The 22979-nt window shown below is 41.2% G+C and overlaps 1 protein-coding gene across 1 annotated transcript in view; it reads right to left on the minus strand.

The window, feature by feature from the left end:
- The window catches only part of LVRN (laeverin), a 105051-nt gene extending 96273 nt beyond the window's left edge, over positions 1 to 8778 (minus strand). The window contains exon 1 of the mRNA XM_010590525.3: positions 8016 to 8778. Within this exon, the coding sequence (XP_010588827.3) occupies positions 8016 to 8731 (716 nt within the window). The 5' untranslated portion in view covers positions 8732 to 8778. The remainder of the gene's footprint in view (positions 1 to 8015) is intronic.
- Between the last annotated feature and the right edge of the window lie 14201 nt (positions 8779 to 22979).

Below are 22979 nucleotides of genomic sequence, written 5' to 3' on the forward strand. Positions count from 1 at the left end.
CATCTAAATTCCCTGAGGGACAAAATTACTGGGCTGAGGGCTGTGGGGATCATGGTCTCGGGGAACATCTAGCTCAACTGTCATAAATAGTTTATAAAGAAAATGTTCTACATTCTACTTTGGTGAATAGCATCTGGGGTCTTAAAAGCTTGTAAGCAGCCATCTAAGATACTCCACTGGTCTTACCCTGCCTGGAGCAAGGGAGAATGAAGAAAACCAAAGACACAAGGGAAAGGTTAGTCCAAACGTCTAATGGGCCACGACTACCACAGCCTCTACCAGACTAAGTTCAACTAGATGATGGCCGGCTTCCACCACTGACTGCTCTGACAGGGATCACAATATAGGGTCCTGGAAAGAGCTGGGGAAAAAAATGTAGAACAAAATACTAGCTCAAAAAAAAAAAAAGACCAGACTTATTGGTCTGACAGAGACCCGAGAAACCCTGAGAGTATCGTCCCAGGACACCCTTATAACTCAGTAATGAAGTCACTCCTGAGGTTCACCCTTCAGCCAGATATTAGAAAGGCCCATAAAACAAAGTGAGACTAAATTGGCACACCAGCCCAAGGCCAAGGACGAGAAAGCAGGAGGGGACAGGAAAGCTGGTAATGGGAAACCCAAGGTCGAGAAGGGGAGAGTATTGACATGTTGTGGGGTTGGCAACCAATGTCACAAAAGAATACGTGTATTGTTTAATGAGAAACTAGATTGCTCTGTAAACCTTCACCTAAAGTACAAAAAAAAAAAAAAATTTTTTTTAAATGGCTGAAAGGTTTTCCAAACTTGGTGAACGCTATAAACCCACAGATACAAGAAACTCAGTGAACTTCAAATAGGATAAATCAACAATAGCTGCACTGAGGCAAATCATAATCAACTGTTGAAAACATATAATAAAAAGAAGCTCTTAAACACAGAGAAAAAGGGTGAATCCCATTTAGATGGATAAAAATTAAAATCCAGAGTTCTCTTCAGAAACTGTGTAAGTCAGAAGACAGTGAAATATCTTTGAAATGTTGACATTAAAAACAAGAACAACATAAACAAACGTGCCAACTTAGAATTCTATCTTGTTGTTGTTGTTAGTTGCTGTTTAGGAACCCCCCCCAAAAAAGCAACATAGGTAATTATCCAATAGTTAAGATTAAATGGAGTATTAAAAGATAATCCAAAAGAAAACAAAAAAAGAGCAAAATAGGATGAAGAACAGATGGGAAAAAATAGCAAGATGGTAGATTTCAAACTATCCAAATCAATAATTACGTCAAATAATTACATCAAATTACGACTAAACACATAATTAAAAGACAGAGGTTGCCAGAGTGTATAAAAAACAAGACCTAATTCAACATTTTCCACAAGGAAATTACTTTTAATATCAAGTCATAGGTAAGTTAAAAGTAAAATAATAGAAAAAGATATGTCAGGCAAGCACTAATCATAAGAAAGTCAGAACAGGAAGACAGGAAAGAAAACTGCTGGTAGAGAACATGACCTGTATAGGGCATATTCTCTCGAAAGAGCTGTGAGCAGGTCAGGCAAGGATTGGCATTTCTAACATAGATCTGTACTTCAGATGTCTCAAACAAAAGGAAGGCATTTTCTTCGCAGTTAACTTAAAAGAATTTGTTCCAAACCTCATCAAACCACTTATGTCAATATGAAAAGGTGGCCTTAGTACTTCGTATTGCTGTTTAGTTATCAGAGAGTTAGCTCTCCTGCTTCTCGTGTCCACCTGTACTTTATATAAGTCTTCCACACAGTAAATGAAGAGGTGGATGCAAAGAATCTCTTAACTAATTAAAGATATCCCAAAGGCCCCTATTTATTCATTGGGATTAGTGCTATGAACAAGAGGTATCTGGGAAGGCCAAGCCCATCTTCAAGGAGTACAACTGGAATATAAACCAGAAAACCAAACCCATTGCCATCGAGTTGATTCTAACTCACAGGGACCCTATAGGGCCACGATTAGAACTGCCCTATAGGGTTTCCAAGGCTGAAATCTTTATAGAAGCAGACTGCTACATCTTTCTCCCACTGAGTGACTGGTGGGTTTGAGCCGCTGACCTTTGAATTAGCAGCCAAGTGTTTTAACCACTGCACCACGAGAGCTTTTCAACTAGTTCCTTAATGTTCTCAGTACTGGTATATCTAATTTCATCCTCAGGAAAATATTTCAGAAAAGGCCTCCTTACTTCTTAAAAACGGCCAAAGATAGTTTGTAGTCATTCTGTAGTCCAGAGCTATTTTGAGTGATTTGTACTTCCAGGAAAGGAAAGGTTGCAAACTTTTCTTACTTTCCTGATGCATCTATTATCAGATGACTAAGCAACTCTCAACAACTCTAAACAACATAAGTAACTGGCCTTCAGCATAGAAGTATCCTTTGCAATGGGCTCCAAAGGTCAGAGGCAACTGGTACAAAATATAGTTTCATAAGGCAGTGTTTTACAGACTCCTCGATAATACTTACTTGGAAACCTTGGATGAATCAGAATGTTATGACTCCTATCATTTGTGTTAAATGATACATTTCTTTTATATGGAGTGGGTTATAGGGGATTGTCAAAATTTATTTTCTGGAACACAGATCTGTAAAACCAACTGTTTTATAACTAATCTCTTCATACTCCAGAATCCATGATCTTACTGATGATAGGGAAAAGAAAACGAAAAAAAAAAAAAAAATGCAAACTTGCTCATTAATGCTTATTCATTGTTACTGAATTTAAAACAATCTTGTTCAGGAAGATAGTCGATACAAAATCCAAACTCCATTTCAGGGCTCTTTTATTTCTGTAGAACCTGAAAACTATGAAGCTTCCTCTTGCACCCAGATAAAACACTGGGAAAAGGGAGGGGAGAAGGAGTCCTCTTGAAAGGAGACTTTTTGAATTCACCAGACTGTGATGTAACCGGATTCTCTGGACTTGAGTGGCTTGTCCTATTGGTCCATATTAGTCAAAGCCCCCCCCCCAAAAAAAAAAAAAAGTCCCCGTTAATGACTTGCATCTCAGAAATCTGCATTTTTAACAAGCTCCTTTGGTGTTTGTGAACACTAATGTTTGTGAACCAGTGCTGTAATGCAAGATTGCCCAAGGTGTAGGATGCTAAAGGCTTTCAGCAGGCCCCAAACGTATCATTATACAGATATTACTTCACATGAGGAAGTCAGTTCTTGTCCAGTTCTCTGAGTCTTTCTGATTACGTCAGGAGATAGTCTCAGTGTGGTTTTATTTATCTTGAACACCTAATTCTAATTTCCCTTTTTAACAAAGAGAGAGGCAGTCTCAGCTGCAGAGCCTTCACAGCCTTCAGCAAGCAACAGTAATAGGTAGAATTTAATAACATTATTTGGTTTTCACTGTATTAGATTGTACCATTACCTTCCATAAATGGCAAGTGATTTTCCATTACAATAATTGTATAGTGCTTCCTTTTCAAATTTAAGCTAATAAATCAACTTTTTTAGTAAACAATGTGACAGATATTTTCATATGTGAATACGGAAAAACCTGAGTCCGTGATACACCTGTGAGTGAATTTTCAGAAACACAGCTCTGAGGGACATTAATATTTGGATCTTGCTCTCAACTTTCTGTGCACAGAAGGAGGAAACTGGATGCAGACACGTAGAGACCCATGTCTTAGGTACCCAGGAGATGGCTCCTATATGGCAGAAATATGATGGCACAGGGAAGATGGGAAGTATCCTCAGCAATCTCTAGGACTAGAAAATGGTAACTAAGATCCTAAACCTGAGAAGTGTGAGATCTTGATGCTTTTTTGTTTTCTGGAATGATTCTCCTTCTCTTCTCTCTTAGCAATAAGAAAATTATTTAAAAACATTAGTCTGTCTGAACTGTGAAAAGGAGTTACCAAGAAGAGAGGTAAGCATGCTGCAATCACTGCAGCTGGAATTAGAGGCCATCCAAGAAAATGTGAAATTATGTGGGCAGCTTCTTCCCACCTGAATTTTCTTCTTGGACTCATTCTACCAGGAACTCGATAGTTTCTACTTTTAGATAATACCAAGGTTCTTCCCTAACAATTATAATTGGACCTAGTAATAGTAGCTTCACAACTGGGCCAATAAGGAACATCATGATAAATGGAAAAGTACTGAAGTTGTCAAGGATTTCATTTTACTTGGAACCACAATCAATGTCCATGGCAGCAGCAGTCAAGAAATCAAATGATGTATTGCATTGGGCAAATTTGCTGCAAAAGACCTCTTTAAAGTGTTAAAAAGCAAAGGTGTCACTTTAAGGACTAAGGTGCACCTAACCCAAGCCATGGAATTTTCAATCACCTCATACGCATGTGAAAGCTGGACAATAAATAAGGAAGGCTGAAGAAGAACTGATGCATTTGAATTACGGTGTTGGCAAAGAATACTGAATATATCATGAACTGACAGAAGAATGAACAAATCTGTCTTGGAAGAAGTACAGCCAGAATGCTCCTTAGAAGCAAGGATGGTGAGATTTTCTCATTGTCTCACATACTTTGGACATGTTATCAGGAGGGGCCAGTCCTTGGAGAAGGACATCATTTTTGGTAAGTAGAGGGTCATCAAAAAAGAGGAAGTCACAAAGTAATTATGAGCCCAAGAGACAGAAAGGGCCACATGAACCAGAGACTACATCATCCTGAGACCAGAAGAACTAGATGGTGCCCAGCTACAACCGATGACTGCCCTCACAGGGAACACAACAGAGAACCCCTGAGGGAGCAGGAGAGCAGTGGGATGCAGACTCTAATTCTCATAAAAAGACCAGACTTGATGGTCTGATTGAGACTAGAAGGACCCCTGTGGTCATGGCCCCCAGACCTTCTGTTGGCCCATGAAGGAACCATTCCCAAAGCCAACTCTTCAGATATGGATTGGACTGGAAAATGGGTTGGAGGGGGATGCTGGTGAGGAGTGAGCTTCTTGGATCAGGTGGACACTTGAGACTATGTTGGCATCTCCTGCCTGGAGGGTAGATGAGAGGGTAGAGGGGGTTAGAAATGAACATGGAAAGAGAGAGTGGAGGGAGAGAGCGGGCTGTCTTATCTTATTAGGGGGAGAGTAATTGGGAATATGTAGCAAGGTGTATGTAAGTTTTTATGTGAGAGACTGTCTTGATTTGTAAACTTTCACTTAAAGCACAATAAAATTTATAAAATTATTTAAAAAAAAAAGAGGAAGCCCCTCAAAGAGATGGATTGATACAGCGGCTGCAACAGTGGGCTCAAACATAGCAATGATCATAAGGATGGTGCAGGACTGGGCAGTGTTTCGTTCTGTTGTACATGGGGTCACTTTGAGTTGTAACCAACTCCATAGCACCTAACAACAATGACAGCAGCTACTGCTGCACCAGTTGTTCCAGTCTTTGTGTACCCCTTTCTTATTTAATCCTCACAACTCTATTCCATGAATGAGGTGACAGATTCAGAAAGGTTAAGGGACTGGCTCAAATCACACAGCTAAGGTTCAAACCCAAGCTCTAAAAATCTGCATGACTGTGACCTTTGCTTCAAACACAATCACAGGTTTCTTTTCCTTGTGGTTTCAGAAGCAGAGATCCAGAAGAAAGACTTCAAGGTAACAGCTCCTCCAAGATGTCACAATTCTGGAGGGTACAAAGCATTAACAGGTGTCATGGATTGGATTGTGTCCTCCCAAAATATATATATTAGTTTGGCTAGTATATGATTCCCAGTGTTGTCCACCATTTTGTCATCTAATGTGATTTTCCTATGTGTTATAAATCCTACCTCTATGATATTAATGAGGTGGGATAGGTGGAAGTTCCGTTAATGAGGCAGGACTCAGTCTAAAAGATTGGATTGTGTCTTAAGGCAATCTCTTTTGAGAGAAGGAGACCTCATACCACCAAGAAAGTAGAGCTGGGAAAAGAGTGCATCCTTTGAACCTGGGGTTCCTGAGCAGAGAAGCTCCTAGTCTAGGGGAAGATTGATGGCACGTACATTCCTTCAGAGCTGACAGAGACAGAAGGACTTCCTCTGGAGCTGACACCCTGAATTTGGACTTCTAGCCCACTAGGCTGTGAGGAAATAAATTTGTCTTTGTTAAAACCAGCCACCTGTGGTATTTCAGTTATTGCAGCACTAGATGACTAAGACAACAGGCTCAGCTGCAAACCGAAAGGTTGGAAGTTCACATCCACCCAGAGGCACCTAAGAAGAAAGGCCTGGTGATCTAATTCCAAAAAATCAGCCATTGAAAATCCTGTGGAGCACAGTTCTACTCTGACACTCATGGGGCCACCATGAGTCAGAGCTGATTTGACATCAATTGTTTTTTTGTACCTTGGCCTTCAATGCCTGGTAGTAGATGACATCTTTAGGACTTCATTAAGATTTCTCCTTGTTTAGATTTTAATGGTCTCAAAATATGGTTTCTAATTACCACTAGAGTTGGCAGCACAATAAAAAAATGGAAAGGAACTCCCCTTCCCCAGATAATTAGAAATGGGTGATCCAAGACTTACTGGCCAACAGCAGAAAACCCTGACAGATGTGTGTGCAAAGGGTGCCCATTTACTTCTCTGAAAGATTTTGCGCTATATACACGTTATTATTTCAAAAGGTTCCTGGTGCCCCCAAGACCTGTAACACATAATCCTAAAGTGAAACTTTTCAAAACTATTTTCCAAAAATCGATGCATTTTTGAAAGAGAAAAACCAGGTAAAGTACTCAAAAACACAAGTTACAGATTACACATGCACTAAGGCAGCTTACTAAACTTATTTAAAAAATCCTTAAGTTTTGAAAATAGGGCAGGAGATGGGTTAGGGGATAATTCAGTGGGTTTTTCCCCTTGGAGAACATTTTCTCTAGTAATAATGGGCAAAGTACATGCAGTTGTGTAAACCGCAAAAACTCCACCAGTGTGAGCGCAGAAGGACAGGGCCAGTTTGGGAAAAAAAAAAAAAAAGACCTTTTTGGTATCTTCCACATAAATCCTCTCTCTGGCGCTTGCCAGAGGTCAGCAATGTGGTCGCAGAGCACGGAAAAAAGCAATTCTTGAGCAAGGGCTGTAAACATTTCGTGTGGGAGACATTATCTCAAAGGGTAAAAAGAGCGCATGAATACTACGTGGACTTGAAAACTCAAAAAGGAGTTCTCTTGTCATCGCTTTTATTCTATTTTTTCCTTCAGCTAAGGAGCCCCGCAGCCACGTTCCGACAGTCCGTACAGCTCAATAAAAAGCTAGAAGACTGGAGGTGGGAGGGAATGAATTAAAGGCAATGCTGAAGTTTTTGATAATCTTAGCAAAAATCAAAGGATATGAGAACAAACAACCCCAATGTAGGTATATTTGTTGCAAAACCAGCAATAGGAGAGCTTTGATGAAGAAGAGGTAGAGCAGGGAGCTGAGTGCCAAGGGGCGCTGGGTGAGAGAAGAACAGCCGAGCGGGGTGGGTTTGAGGGCGAATGGAGGCTGGATGATTTGGCCTGGAGCTTCTCCAGCTCCACGGAATTACCCGATGGTCTCGTTAAAACGCAGTCTCATTCACTCGGTCCGGGGATGAGGCCCGAGATTCTGCATTTCAAACAAGCTCCTAGGTATTACAGCTGCTGCTGGTCTGAGGACCAAACTGAGTAGCAAAGGGATTTGTCTATGGTGGTGAAGGAATTTCGGGTTAGAGGGAAAAGGAGCACGGTTTTATGAAAAACGATAAACATCGGGGTAGCAGTGATCTCAGAAAAAGCAAAGATAGAAACAAAACTAATCAGCAGGGAAGCAGCCGAGAACCAGCTAAATAAGGAACACAACCTCGGAGTTTTTATTCCAACCAAGTACACTGGATGGAAGGGAAGGAGGGTGGCGCTGGCACTCTGTAGAAGAAAACGTCGCGAGGGATGAGCCAGGGGCTCTTTGGAAAGGGCAGGAGTCGTGCACCTGGAGACGGTAGGCACTTGGACTGGTCGCCTGCGCGGGGACGTGGAGGCTGGGGCCGATGGGAGCCCCTGGGACCGGGCCCACCCTTACCTGCGCTCGCCCTGATCCGTGTAGACGTTGAGGAAGAGCCCCTCCCTTGTGTCCTGGTACGCAGGGCCGGAGAAGCTGAGCTGCAGCTCGTAGCGGCTCCCGGGCTGCAGGGCCTCGCCGAGCTCCAGCACCATGTACTGTGTGTCTAGAGCAAACCACACTTCGTCCACATGCACGCGGCCCACGGTGGCGTACCCAGTGCTTAGGGACAGGGGACCCCGCACCTCGGCGCGCTCGCAGTCCAGGAAGAGGCTGTGCAGCAGCAGCCGCTTTGTGGACACCACGCAGCGCACCGTGATGTTCACGCGGCCGGTGAAGCGCAACGACGGCGAAGAGAGCTCGTCCGGCCGCAGCCGAGGCCACAGCTCCAGCTCGTAGTGCAGCGGCACGAACCAGGACGGCAGGCGCAGCTGGTCCCAGGGCCCGGGGGGTCGCCAGTTGTGTGGAGTGGACGCCACCGTCGGCTTGCGCGCAGGGCCAGGCTGCGAGGTCGGCGGCGGCTCCTCCTGCTGGCTGGGCTGAGAGGGCGCGGCGCCGGGGACGCTGCGGCTGCACAGCTCCGACGGCTGAACGCGCGGGCAGTGGCCGTACAGGGCGGCGAACAAGGCCAGCGCCAGCAGAAGCGCGGCAGCCAGTCCCACCAGCAGCGCGGCCACCGTACGGCTCACATAAAAGCCGGAGCTGGAAGAGGGCCTCATTGCCCGGGCTTGGGGCATGGAAGAGGTGGGAGCCTACCGACAGCGGCGATGGCTCAGACCCTAAACTACTGTGCTCAGTGATGGGACTCCCGCCTCTCTTCTCTAGTACCTTCCCTCCTCCTCCTCGAAGAGCCTGGGAGGACTGGTCGGCAGGAGACAGTGGTTGGGACCACAGCTTCCCCCTCTTGGCTAATCAGATCCAGGTCCCTGCCTTCCTATCCCCCGCCCTCGCCAGAGCCCGGGAAAAAGGCGGACCCGGCGCACCCGGGCGGGCGCCCCTTCGAGTCCGAAGGGAAAGACCGATCAAAAGAGGCTTCCAGGGTCGGCTTGGGGAGGAGGTGGTCAGACTAAGCTCAAATCTGGACACCTCTGACAGGGATATCTGGATTAACGGGATTTGCTGGGGCATGCCCCTGTAAAGTTCCAAGAGTTGTCGAAAAGGGACAGGTACGGAGCACCCTTGGCTCCTTGGCGCAGTGACGACTTGCCGGCAACACACCTATATGGCCGCTACCAGGCACTTGGTGCTTTAGTGGGTGGGGTGTGGGCTTGAGGAACAGGACTTTTGGGGAAGCTCTCTGAAATGACCCTGGTGGCCACGGCGTCAGAATCAACTTCGGGAGCCAAACTTTTGGCCCTTAATTCGCCCCTGAATAAGCCCAGGGCTCACGCGGCCCAAGCTGCGAGTGCGAGGTGGAGAGTTCGGAGGAGAGAGAGAGGAGCTGGAAGAGGGGTGACAGAAAGGTAGGGAGCCTGGCGTCTGCGTGCTGCCGACCAAGGGGAGGAGAGGACCCACCTTACCTCGGAAAGGGGCCCGGCGAAAAGCCTCCACTCGGCTTCTGCCCGGGCCGGGCTTTCCAGTCCTCGGGTGGATCTGATTCTTGGCACGAAAACACCCCTACCCAGGGAAAGGGGGAAGTCTTGCTTTCAAAATCGGCCGGTTTAAAGCCAAAAGAGTAAAATAATCTGGCGGCCAGCCTCTCTACCCGGAAACCACAGGGGCTGGAACTCGTTTCCCAGGCGGTACCCTAGTGGGTAAGGTCTTTGGCATGCCCCGCATCTGTTTGCTATTTAGCTGGTGCGCCTGGGAGAGTTCCCGGGCTTGTGCGCCGGATTAGGAGTCTGCACGCACGCGCGCACTCCAGTGAATTGGGGATGGGACTGCAAGTACTCAAGAGGCGCTGGGCGAGAGGGAAGGGACAGTAGCTAAAGATCCCTTTGGTAGCGAAGATTTATTTGAGCGCATCCGGTCTTTAGCCTGTTTCAGTTTTTCAGAGCGAAGAGGATTTTCTGTCGCAGCTATAAAACGGTACTCGCTTTCCTACTTTGAACTATATTTCCCTTCCAACAAGGAAGCCCTTCCACCTGGGCTCAGAGAAGGGGTGGACCGCAGTGATTCTCCTGGGAATCCCTGCTCCTGAAGCTGGAATTAATCATTTTAACTAAAAAGCCTCCGGAACAAGACAGGGAGAAGGACGGAGACTTGACACCAAGCTCAGGCAGATGGTTGTGCCTAACCTGTGGATCCCTCTCCTGATTCCAAATGGATTAGCTTTCTCCAGAAATGTCACAATCATATTTGAAAATAATTGTGACCACATGCATCACTCTCAGAAGGTTCTGGATAGACCTAAGGGAGACGTTTCTATTTCTTTTTACATGCCTATGACTACCACAAATAAAGCCGTCAGGTTTGTGAATTGCCACTCTTGCAGGGAATCAGGGTTTAGGTTATCGTAAGGGATTGGCACATCCAGAAAGCTAATTAATTACCGGCCTTGCAAGCCCCTGCACAATTTCTTAGGGATTTTGAAGGATTTTAGACTTCCAAGGGAAGGTGAAAATAGAAGTCAGTAACAGGATTGCTTCAGACTTGCCTTAGAGCGATCTTTCCCCTCAGTCACATAAAACGCTACTGAAAGTATATATTGTTGTTGTTAGGTGCCACCGAGTTGTTTGCGACTCATAGCAACCCTGTGTACAACAGAATGAAACACTGCCCCATCCTGCTCCATCCTCACAATCGTTGCTATGTTTAAACCCATGGTTGCAGCCACTGTGTCAATCCATCTCCTTGAGGGGCTTCTTCTTATGCTAACCCTCTATTTTACCAAGTATCATGTCCTTCTCCAGGGACTGGTCCCTCCTGATAACACGTCCAAAGTACAGAAGACGAAGTCTCGCCTCCTCACTTCCAAGGAGCACTCTGGCTGTATTTCTACTAAGACAGACTTTTTCATTCTTCTGGCGGTCCATGATATGTCCGATATTCTTCCCCAACACCATAATTCAAAGATATCAGTTCTTTTCTGGTCTTCGTTATTCATTGTCTAGCTTTAGCATGCATATGAGGCGATTGAAAATATCGTGGCTTGGGTCAGGCACACATTTCAAAGTGATGGCTTTTCAACACTTTGAAGAGATCTTTTGCAGCAGATTTGACCAATGCAATATGTCATTTGATTTCCTGACTGCTGCTTCCATGGGTGTTGATTGTAAATCCAAGTAAAATGAAATCCTTGACAAAGTCAATCTTTTCTCTGTTTATCATGATGTTTATTGGTCTAGTTGTGAGGATTTTTGTTTTCTTTATGTTGCGGTATAATCCATACTGAAGGCTGTGGTCTTCGATCTTCATCAGTAAGTGCTTCAAGTCCTCTTCACTTTCAGCAAGCAAAGCATGTCATCTACATATTGCAGGTTGCTATTGAGTCTTCCTCCAATCCTGATGCTCTGTTCTTTTTCATATAGTCCAGCTTCTTGGATTATTTGCTGTGCATACAGATTGAAAAAATATGGTGAAAAGATACAACCCCGACACACAACTTTCTTGATTTTAAACCATGCAGTATACCATTGCTCTGTTCCAATGACTACCTCCTGGTCTGTGTACAGGTTCCACATGAGCACGATTAAGTATCTGGGAATTCTCATTCTTCACAGTGTTATCTATAATTTGTTATGATCCACACAATCAAATGCCATTGCATAGTCAATAAAACACAGGTAAACATCTTTCTGGTATTCTCTGCTTTCAACCAACATCCATCTGACATCAGCAGTGATATCCTTCATTCCACATATGCTTCTGAATCCAGCTTGAATTTCTGACAGTTCCCTGTAGATGTACTGCTGCAATCACTTTTGAATTATCTTCAGCAAAATTTTACTTGCATGTGATATTAATGATATCGTTTGATTATTTCCATTCAGTTGGATCACCTTTCTTTGGAGTGGGCAAAAATATGGATCTCTTCCAGTCAGTTGCCCAGGTAGTTGTCTTCCAAATTTCTTGGCATAGATGAGTGAGGGCTTCCAGTGCTGTATCCATTTGTTGAAACATCTCAAATGGTATTCCACCAATTCCTGAAGCCTTGTTTTTCAGCAGTGCCTTCAGTGCAGCTTGGACTTCTTCCTTCAGTACCATTGGTTCTTGATCATATGCTACCTCCTGAAATGGTTAAACTTTGACCATCTTAATGCCTCCTGAGTCATTCAATTTTTGCCCATAGAATCCTTCAAAATTGCAACTCGAGGCTTGAATTTTTCTTCAGTTCTTTGAGCTTGAGTAATGTCGAGTGTGTTCTTCCCTTTTGGTTTCCTAACTCCAGGTCTTTGCACATTTCATCATAATACTTTACTTTGTCTTCTCGAGCTGCTCCTTGAAATCTTCTGTTCAGCTCTTTTATGTAATGATTTCTTCCATTGGCTTTAGCTACTCTACGTTCAAGAGCAAGTTTCAGAGTCTTCTCTGACATCTATTTTGGTCTTTGCTTTCTTTCTTGTCTTTTTAATGACCTTTTTGCTTTCTTTATGCATGATGTCCTTGATGTCTTTCCATAGCTCTTCTGGTCTTTGGTCATTAGTGTCCAGTGCGTCAAATCTATTCTTGAGATGGCCTCCAAATTCAAGTGGGATATACTGAAGGCTGTACTTTGGCTCTTATGGACTTCTTCTCATTTTCTTCAGCTTTAACTTATATTTAACAGAAGACATTTAGGAAATTCGCAAATATGTGAAAATTAAACAACAGATCCTTAAATAACCAGTGGGCCAAAGAAGAGATCACAAAGGAAATTAGAAAATACTTGGAGATGAATGAAAATGAAAATATAGCATATAAAACTTATGGGATCAGCTAAAACAATGCTTCCAGGAAATTTATAGCTGCAAACACCTATATTAAAAAAAGATCTCACATCAGTAGTCTAAACTTCCTCCATTACACACTAAAAAAAGAAGAGCAAACTAAACCCAAACAAGCAAAAGCAAAAGAATTATAAAGATTAGAACAGAGATAAATGAAATAGAGGGTAGAAAAACAATAGAAAAAAAAAGAAACTAAAAGTTGGTTCTTTGAAAAGATCAACAAAGTTGATGAACCTATAGCAAATTGGCCACGAAAAAAAGAGAGATGATTTAAATTACTAAAATCAAGAATAAAAGAAGGGACATTATTACCAAAAAAGACAAGAGAATACTATGGACAATTATATGCCAATAAATTAGATAACCTAGTGTAATGGACAAGGAACCCTAGTGGCACAGTGGTTAAGTGCTTGGCTGCTACCTGAAAGGTTGGCAGTTTGAACTCACCAGCTGCTCTGTGGAAGAAAGACATGGTAGTCTGTTCTGTCAAGATATACAGCCTTGGAAACCCTATGGGGAAGTTCTACTCTGTCCTATAGGGTCGCTATGCATTGGAATCGACTCAATGGCATTGGGTTTTTTTTGGTTTAGTGTAGTGGACAAAATCCTAAAAGGGAAAAAACATTGAAACTGACCCAAGAAGAAATAGAAAATCTTTATAAGCCTATAATAAGTAAAAAGATTGAGTACGTAAGTTAAAATTTCACACAAAGAAAAAGGCTAAGACAAGATGGCTTCACTGGTGAATTTTACCAAACTTTTAAAGAAGAATTAACAAACACCTCCAAAAACATACAAAGTCAACACAAGAAAAGAGAGCTACAGATCAATATCCCATATGAAAATAGATGAAAATTCCTCAACAAAATACTAGCAAACTAAATCCAGCAACATGTAAAAAGGGTTATACACTATGACCAAGCGGGAGTTGTCCTAGGAATTCAGAGTTGGTTCAACATATGAATAAAGGACAAACACCATGTGATCATCCCAGTAGACGCAGAAAAAGCATTTGACACAATTTAACACCCTTTTAAAGGAGCCCTGGTGGCCCAATGGTTAAGTGGTTGGCTGCTAATTGAGAGGTTGGCCCACCCAGTGGGTCTGAGGGAGAAATACCTGTCGATCTGCTTCCATAAGAATTACAGCCAAGAAAATCCTATAGGACAGTTTACTCTGTTGTATAGAATTCCTATGAGTCAGAATCGACTAGATGGTGACAACAACCCCTTTTCAGATAAAGACACCCAAAAAGTAGGAATACAAGGGAATTTCCTTAACCTGATAAAGGGCATCTATGAAAACCTACAGTTAAGATCATACATAATGGTGAAAGACTGAAGCCTTCTCCACAAAGATCAGAAACAAGACAAAATGTCCACTCTTGCCACTTCAATTTAACATTATACTGGAGTTTCTAGCCAGGGTAATTAAGCAAAGAAAGTAAAAAAACGTTGTCTAGACTGAAAAAGAAGTAAAACTATCTTTATTTTCAGATGATATAATCCTGTATATAGAAAACTGTAAAAATTTCACACAAAAAGATATATTAAAAAATTCACCAGTTACAGAATATATCAATATATAAAAATTCATTGCATTTATATGCATTAGCAATGAATAATCCAAAGCTGAAATTAAGAAAACAATTCTATTTACAATGGCATCAAAAATAATAAAATAGTTAAGAATAAAATTTTTTAAAAAAGTAAGTGCAAGAATGGTACACTGAAAACTACGAAACATCAATGAAAGAAATTAAGAAAGAAATAACGGGTTGGAAAACTGAATATTGTTAAGATGGCAGTGCTCCATGAATTCAACGCAATCCCTACCAAAATCCCAGCTTCTTTTTCTTGCAGAAATTGACAAGCCGATCCTAAAATTCACATGGAAATGCAAGGGATCCATATTCACCAAAACAATCTTGAAAAAGAACAACAAAGCTGGAGGACTCACACTTCCCAATTTGAAAACTTAATACAAAGGTATAGTAATCAAGACTGTGTGATACCGACATACAGATAGAAATTAGATCCATGGACCAGAAGTGAGAGTCCAGAAAAAAGCCCATACATTTAGGTTCAATTGATTTTTGACAAGGCTGCCAAAATAATTCCATGTGGAAAGAATAGTCTTTTCGACAGATGGTGCTGGGACAACTGGAAATTCACATGCAAAAGAATGAAGTTGGAACCCTGCTTCACACCATATAAAAAAATAACTCCAAATGGACAAAGATCTAAATGTAAGAGCTCAAACTATAAAACTCTTGGAAGAAAACATAGGGGTAAATCTTTATGATATTGGATTTGGTAATGGATTCTTAGATATGACACCAAAAGCACCAGCAACAAGAGAAAAAACAGACAAATTGGACTTCATCAAAATTGAAAACTTTTGTTCATCAAAGGATACGAAAAAGAAAATGAAAAGATAACGAGAATGGAATAAAATATTTGCAAATCATATATCTAAGAAGGGTCTAGTATCAAGAATATATAAATTATTCTTAAAACTCAACAACAAAAAGACAAACAGTCCAACCTAAAAATAGACAAAAGATTTTAATACACATTTCTCCTAAGAAGGTATAAAAGTGGCCAATAAGTATACGAAAAGACACTCAATCAGATCAGGCAAGCCCATAAAACAAAACGAGACTAAAAGGGCACACCAGGGGCAAGGACTAGACGGCAGGAAGGGACAGGAAAGCTGGTAATGGGGAACCCAAGGTAGAGAAGGGGAGAGTGTTGACATGTCGTGGAGCTGGTAATCAATGGCACAAAACAATATGTGTACTAATTGTTTAATGAGAAGCTAGTTTGTTCTGTAAGCCTTCATCAAAGTACAATTAAAAAAAAAACTAAAAAAGAAAAAATACTCAAACATCAGTAGCTGTTACCAAAAAATGGCTAGGCGATTCTGACTCATTGCGACCCTATAGGACAGAGTAGAACTGCCCCATAGAGTTTCCAAGGACCACCTGGTGGATTCAAACTGCTGACCCTTTGGTCGGCAGCTGTAGCACTTAACCACTATGCCACCAGGGTTTCCTCAGTAGCCATTCCAAAAAATCAAAACCACTACTTCACACTCACTAGGATGGCTATAATAATAATAATAATAATAATAATAAAAAGACCATGGAGGCTGATGAACACCTGAAACTATTGCCCTGAGATAATCTTTAAACCTTAAAACAAAATTATCTCCTGAAGTGGTCTTAAAACCAAACAATAATTTAGCTTAACTGTAAAGAATGTCTGCCTTGAGCATTATGCTCTTTTAAGAACTGTCTATATGGGATCGAATTGACAACAGCAACTTGAAAGATTAGCTAAGAACCTTAAGGAGCACTGAGTTTGTGTTAATGGCAGAGGAACAACTCAGAAAAGGAGAGTGAGAATGGTTGCCCAACTTGAAGAATATAATCAATGTCACTGAATTGTCCATGTAGAAATTGTTGAATTGGTGTATGTTCTCTGTGGATATTCTCAACAGCAACAAAAAAGAAAAGAAAAAATTTTTTTTTGAAAAAAGGAAAATAGCAAGTGTTGTCTAGGGTATGGAGAAATTGGAACTCTCATGCCTCGCTGGTGGAAATATAAAATGGTGTAGCTGCTGTGGAAAACAGTTTGGCAGTTGTTCAAAAAGCTAAACATAGAGTACATGACCCAGCGATTTCACTCTTACGTACGTACTGAGAGAATTAAAAATGTAAGTGCAAATGAAAATTTGTACATGAATGTTCATAACAGCATTATTTGTAATAGCCAAAAAGTGGAAATAACACAAAAGTCTATCAGTTGGGCAAACAACTGTGGTATATCTATACAATGGAATATTATTGGCAATAAAAGAAACGAAGTTCTGACACATGCTACAACATGGATGAACCTTGAAAACATTATACTAAGTGAAAAAGTCATACACAAAGGCTGCATTTTTATATGGTTCTATTTATACGAAATGTCCAGGATAGGCAAATCCAGAAACACAGCAAGTAGATTAGTAGTTTTCAGGAGCTGGGGGCTTCAGGGGAAAGAAACGGAGAGTGACTGCTAATAGATACAGGGTTGCTTTTAGAGGTGATGAAAATGTCCTGGAATTAGATAATGCTAATGGTTGCAGAACTTTCAACTATACTGTAAACCACTGAATTGTGCATCTTAAGAAAGGTGAATTGTATGGTATGTGAATTATATCTAGAAAAAAAAAAAAAATCCAGCATCCCCAGAGATAAAGATAGAGCTTTTCCTGACCACCTGTAAATGAACTCTATCTTTACAACCGTAGTTTAACTACTCTCTTATTGATGGGACACTTGGGTTCTTTCCAATTTTTGCTAATAGAAGCATCGCTGTACTGAATAACCTTATACAAGTGTAACTAAGCTCACGTTCATTTATACAGTAGGATGGATTCCCAGAAAGGGAATTACTGGCTAAAAATATAAATGCATGTGTAATATTGATAGATACTGCCAATGGCCCTGATAAGGATGTACCACTTAGTATGTAAGCTTATCTGCTCCCCCCAACCCCCACCTTGGCTTTTTGCTGTACTAATAATAGGTGGGAAATAGTATTTCAATGTAATTTCTCTTACTATAAGTGATGTAGAATATCATTAATTTGGTTGCTTTCTTTTTTCTTATTTCTGACTACCTGTCCATGTCCTTTGCCTATTTTTTCTATTGGATTTTATTTCTTAATTTCTAAGAGCTGTCTAAATATTAGGGAGATTATCCCTTGGTTGGTGATTGAGGTGCAAAAGTTTCTCCCTTTATTTCATTTAGATTTCAGTTTTGCTTATATTGTTTTCCCCAGCAAATATAAAAATAATACATTTCCATTGTAAAAAAAATTTTGAAAAATATAGAAAAGCATTTAAAAAAAAAAACTATCAGTGACATGAATCCAATTGCTTAAAAGAGCCACTGTTAACATATTTGCTTTGTCTTTTATTATATAATTTTGTTTATTTTGTTGTTGTTTACTTTGTTATATGTGTTTTACTTAGATACCATATAGATTAAACAATTTTGCCCCTTCTTTTTCAGCTAATTCCTTCACAAATACTTGCCCTTATAGTTTCTTTAGTGAAGCATTTGCTGTCAATGAAATGGCTTTTAAAAATACAACACAAACATCTGAAATAAATAAAACAGCACAAAATTCTGTAGAATGACTTTTTCAGGGTCCTTCCGGGAAACAGAACCCTTGTCATGTAGTTTAATGTTGTTGTTATTTGCTGTTGAATTGGCTTCAATTCGTGGTGACCCCATGTACAACGGAATGAAATGTCACCCAATCCTGTGCCATTTTCACAATCGTTGGTATGCTTGAGTCCATTGTAGTTCAATCAAAATAAAAACAAACCCCATCAAGTTGATTCCAATTCATGGTGACCCCATCTGCTACAGAGTAGAACTGCTCCATAGGGTTTTCTTGGCTGAAATCTTTATGGAAGCAGATCACCAGGCCTTTCTTTTATGGCATTGCTGCATGGTTTCCATCCGCCAACCTTTAGGTTAATACTCCTGCCCAAACAGTTTGCACCACCTAGGGTCTTCTCATAGTTTAATAGGAGGGATGTAATCAGGGAACTAGTTTCAGTGATTTGGTAGAATTGCAAAATCAAACAGAAGATGGTGAGGCAACCCAGCAAGTAACAGCAGTAGGAAGCCCCTGCCACCCCTTAAGGCTGGTGCGACAAGGGAAGACAAGGTGGTTAGTGCTTCCCAGGAGCGGGAGTCACCTGGCAGGAGCTGAGAGCATGGAGCAGGCACATACTGATCCCACAGAGGAGATGCAGGCAGCACCAGAGACACCATCCAAAGCTGAGAGACAAGGGTAGGATTACCTGGCCTCTCCTCTCCACCCACCAAGTCTTCTCTTTGGCTGAACCTAACAGGAAATCAGTTGGCAAAAGACTGATAATTGTCATTTGTCGTTTGGCAATCCAGAGCATATCAGGGGAAGGGAAGGAAATGGATCTGAGGGTATGCAGACCTAGGACCAGTACCGTAATTGACATACAACAACAACAAAAATTCGATTCTATGATTCAGAAAAGAAAGTTTAAAAGGGAATTACGAGTCGTGAAAATCAAGCAAAGACTGAGACACTGTCATCATCAACCGTAGAAGACTAAGGATACGTGATGACTAAATGCAATGTGGGATCCTGGACTGGGTCCTAGGACAGGAAAAGGACATTAGTGGAAAATCCGATGAAATCTGAGTAGAGCCTGGAGTTCAGTTACTAGCGATGTACCACTGTTAATCTCTTCGTTTTGACAAATGTATATTTGTCATCTTACATCCTAAGGTAAGATATTAACATAAGGGGGAATTAGATAAAGGGTATATGAGAACTCTGAACTATCTTGGTAACTTTTCTATAAATCTAAAATTATTCCCCCAAAAAACATTTATTTTTAAAAAAGGTATTACAATGATGTATTAAGTGAAAATAGAAAGAGAGAAAGTATAGAACAGTGTGAATAAACTGCTACCACTAGTATTTAAAAAAAAAAGATATATGCATATCTATAAAAATATTCATGTTGCCCTTGAGGATGAGAACTGGGTGACTGGGGTACAGAAGCAGGAATAAGACATTTCAGTCTCTACCCTTTTGTATCTTTGGAATTTGCATCATCTGCTTAAATGAGTTGCAGAAGACATTGAAGGCTGAAGTTATCAGAGCAGATTTTGTAGAGCAAGTAGAGCAAGAGCTAGACTTTGCAGATCTGGTGTTAGGACACAGTCATGAGGAAAGGGCCTGACAGACTGGGCTGGAGATACCAAGAGGGACAAGAACCCGCAGTAGAGGTAAGCTGCCTCTGCCAAGAGAGGGGTGAGGACTCCGTAAGGAGACTGGCTAGCTGGAGAAGAGTGGTAGTGCTTGGTTAGAGAGGGCGGCCAGATTCCAGAGGACTCAGAGAGCCTGTTTTTGGAAAAATTGATTGTTGCTTGTTCTTATATAGCTGAATCTAGTTTGAAAGACAAAAAGAGGGGCTTCCTTTTCTCTTTGTGATATGTTGTAGCAGAAACCACTAGTCCTTCCATAAGGTCTGTCTTCCCACAATTTACGTAATAGAATTTGTAACAGGGCACTTGGTGCCCAGAGTTAAGAATGCACATTTAATCTCTCTTGCAGCTAAATGTGGCCATATGACTAAGTGTTAGCCAGCGGGATATTGGTGGAAGTCCCCTGGGGCAGGTTCTTGGAATTTCCTTTAAGAGATAAACCTCTTATCTTTCTTTGTTTCTTCTATCTTGCTCTCTCTTTCTTTTTACCCTGAGGATGTCGGGCCTCACCTTGATGCCCCTGAGCACTACACCAGACTACATTATCTACCCAGACTTTTACAAAGTAAAATAAACTTCTTGGTTTAGTCTTTGTTGTTTAGATTAATTTAATCCTATTCTTTTACTCACAAATTTCTCATTTATGATGAGGAGAGACACAAAGCACTATAAAAATGTGGTCATTCTCAGAAAAGACAATTACAAACATTTTATTGGTTCTACTGGAGAAATTTTAGGGCCCTGAGAATTATTCCTCATATATTCTAAGACTTTCTCACGTGCAAGGTCTCATTTTAGTCACACAAACAAACACAATTCTGTCTGGTATTATTAGTTACACATGTATAAATGAAGCACTAAGCTCAAAGAGCTTAAGTGACTCACCCAGAGCCACACAGTGAGAAGTGAAAATGGAAATTCAAAGCCTGATCTTCCCAATGCTTATTTTAATATCTTTAACAAAATTTTAAATAAATGAAACTCACACAAAAAAATGCATAAAACATGATACAGCTTAACAAATTATTGTAAAGCAAACACATGTAATCACCACCAGGTCAAAAATTAAACATTACCAGTGCCCCTGGAAATTCCCTACATTTTGCTTCTCAGTGATAACCCCCTCCTAAAGGACCTCCTATCCTCAGTTTTATGATAGTCACTTCCTTTGTTTTGTTATCTTACCACTTAATGGTGTATCCCTAATCCCTATTTATCTGGACCTCTGGTGGCACAGTGGTTAAACATACCACTGCTAAGCAAAAAGTCAGCAGTTCGAATCTACCAGCTGCTCCTTGGAAACCCTGTGGAGCAGTTCTACTCTGTCCTATAGGGTCACTATGAGTTGGAATCGACTCAGTGGCAACATGTTTGCTTTTCTGGTTAATCCCTATTTATTCCACCACATGTATATCAGTTTGTTGTAGTGTGCTGGCTTGTGTGTTACTGTGATACTGGAAGCTATGCCACTGATATTTCAAATACCAGCAGGGAAACCCAGGGTGAACAGGTTTCAGCTGAGCTTCCAGACTAAGACAGACTAGAAAGAAGGATCTGGCAGTCTCCTTCTGAAAAAAATTGGTTAGTGAAAACCTTATGAATAGCAGCAATACCTTGTCTGATATACTGTCAGAAGATGAGACCCTCAGGTTGAAAGGCACTCAAAATACGACTGGGGAAGAGCTGCCTCCCCAGAGTAGTTATTGTTGTTAGGTGCTGTGGAGTTGGCTCCGACTCATACAACAGAACCAAATACTGCCCGGTCCTGCACCATCCTCACAATCATTGTTGTGCTTGAGCCCATTGTTGCAGCCACTATGTCAATCCATCTTGCTGAGGGTTTCCTCTTTTTCACTGACCCTCTACTTTACCTAGCATGATGTCCTTCTCTAGGGACTGATTCCTCCTAATAATATGTCCTAAGTATGTGAGATATAGTCTCACCATCCTTGCTTCTAAGGAGCATTCTGATTGTACTTCTTTCAAGACAGGTTTGTTCATTCTTTTGGCAGTCCATGGTATATTCAATATTCTTCGACAATACCACAATTCGAAGGCGTCAATTATTCTTCAATTTTCCTTATTCATCATCCAGCTTTCCCATGCATATGAGGCAATTGAAAACACCATGGTTTGGGTCAGGTGCACCTCAGTCTTGAAGGTGACATCTTTGCTTTTTAACACATTAAAGAGGTCTTTTGCAGCAGATTTGCCCAATGCAATGCATCTTTTGATTTCTTAACTGTTGCTTTCATGGGTGTTGATTGTAGATCCAAGTAAAATGAAATCCTTGACAACTTCAATCTTCTATTTATCATGATGTTGCTAATTAGTCCAGTTGTGAGGATTTTTGTTTTCTTTATGTTGTGGTATAATCCATGCTGAGGACTGTGGTCTTTTATCTTTATCAGTAAGTGCTTCAAGTCATCTTCACTTTCAGCAAAGTTGTGCCATCTGCATAACACAGGCTGTTAATGAGTTTTCCGACAATGCTGAGGCCTCATCCTTCTTCATATAGTCCAGCTTCTCAGATTATTTGCTCAGCATACAGATTGAATAGGTATGGTGGAACGATACAAACTTGACACACATCTTTCCTGACTTTAAACCATGCAGTATCCTCTTGTTCTGTTTGAACAACTGCTTGTTGATCTATGCACAGTTTCCTCATGAGCACAATTAAGTGTCCTGGAATCCCCATTCTTCACAATCTTACCCATAATTTGTTATGATCCATACAGTCCAATGCCTTAGGATAGTCAACAAAACCCAGATAAACATCTTTCTGGTATTCTATGCTTTCAGCCAGGATCCAGCTGACATCAGCAATGATAACCCTGGTTCCACATCCTCTTCTGAATCCAGCTTGAATTTCTGGCAGTTACATGTCTGATATACTGCTATAGCCACTTTTGAATAATCTTCAGCAAAATTTTACTTGCATGTGATACTAATGATATTGTTCAATAATTTCTGCATTTGATCTGATTATCTATCTTGGGAATAAGCATAAAAATAGATCTCTCCCAGATGGTTGGCCAGGTAGCCGTCTTCCAAATTTCTTGGCATAGATGAGTGAGCACTTCCAGCATTGCATCTGTCTGTTGAAACATCTCAGTTGGTGTTCTGTCAATTCCTGGAGCCTTGTTTTTCATCAATGCATTCAGTGCAGCTTGGACTTCTTCCTTCAGTACCATAGGCTCCTGATCATATGCTACCTCCTGAAATGGTTGAAACTAATGACCGAAGACCAGATGAGTTGTGGAATGACGTCAATGACATCATACACGAAGAAAG

The sequence above is a fragment of the Loxodonta africana genome, chromosome 2 (genome assembly GCF_030014295.1).
Source record: "Loxodonta africana isolate mLoxAfr1 chromosome 2, mLoxAfr1.hap2, whole genome shotgun sequence".
Taxonomy (NCBI): domain Eukaryota; kingdom Metazoa; phylum Chordata; class Mammalia; order Proboscidea; family Elephantidae; genus Loxodonta; species Loxodonta africana.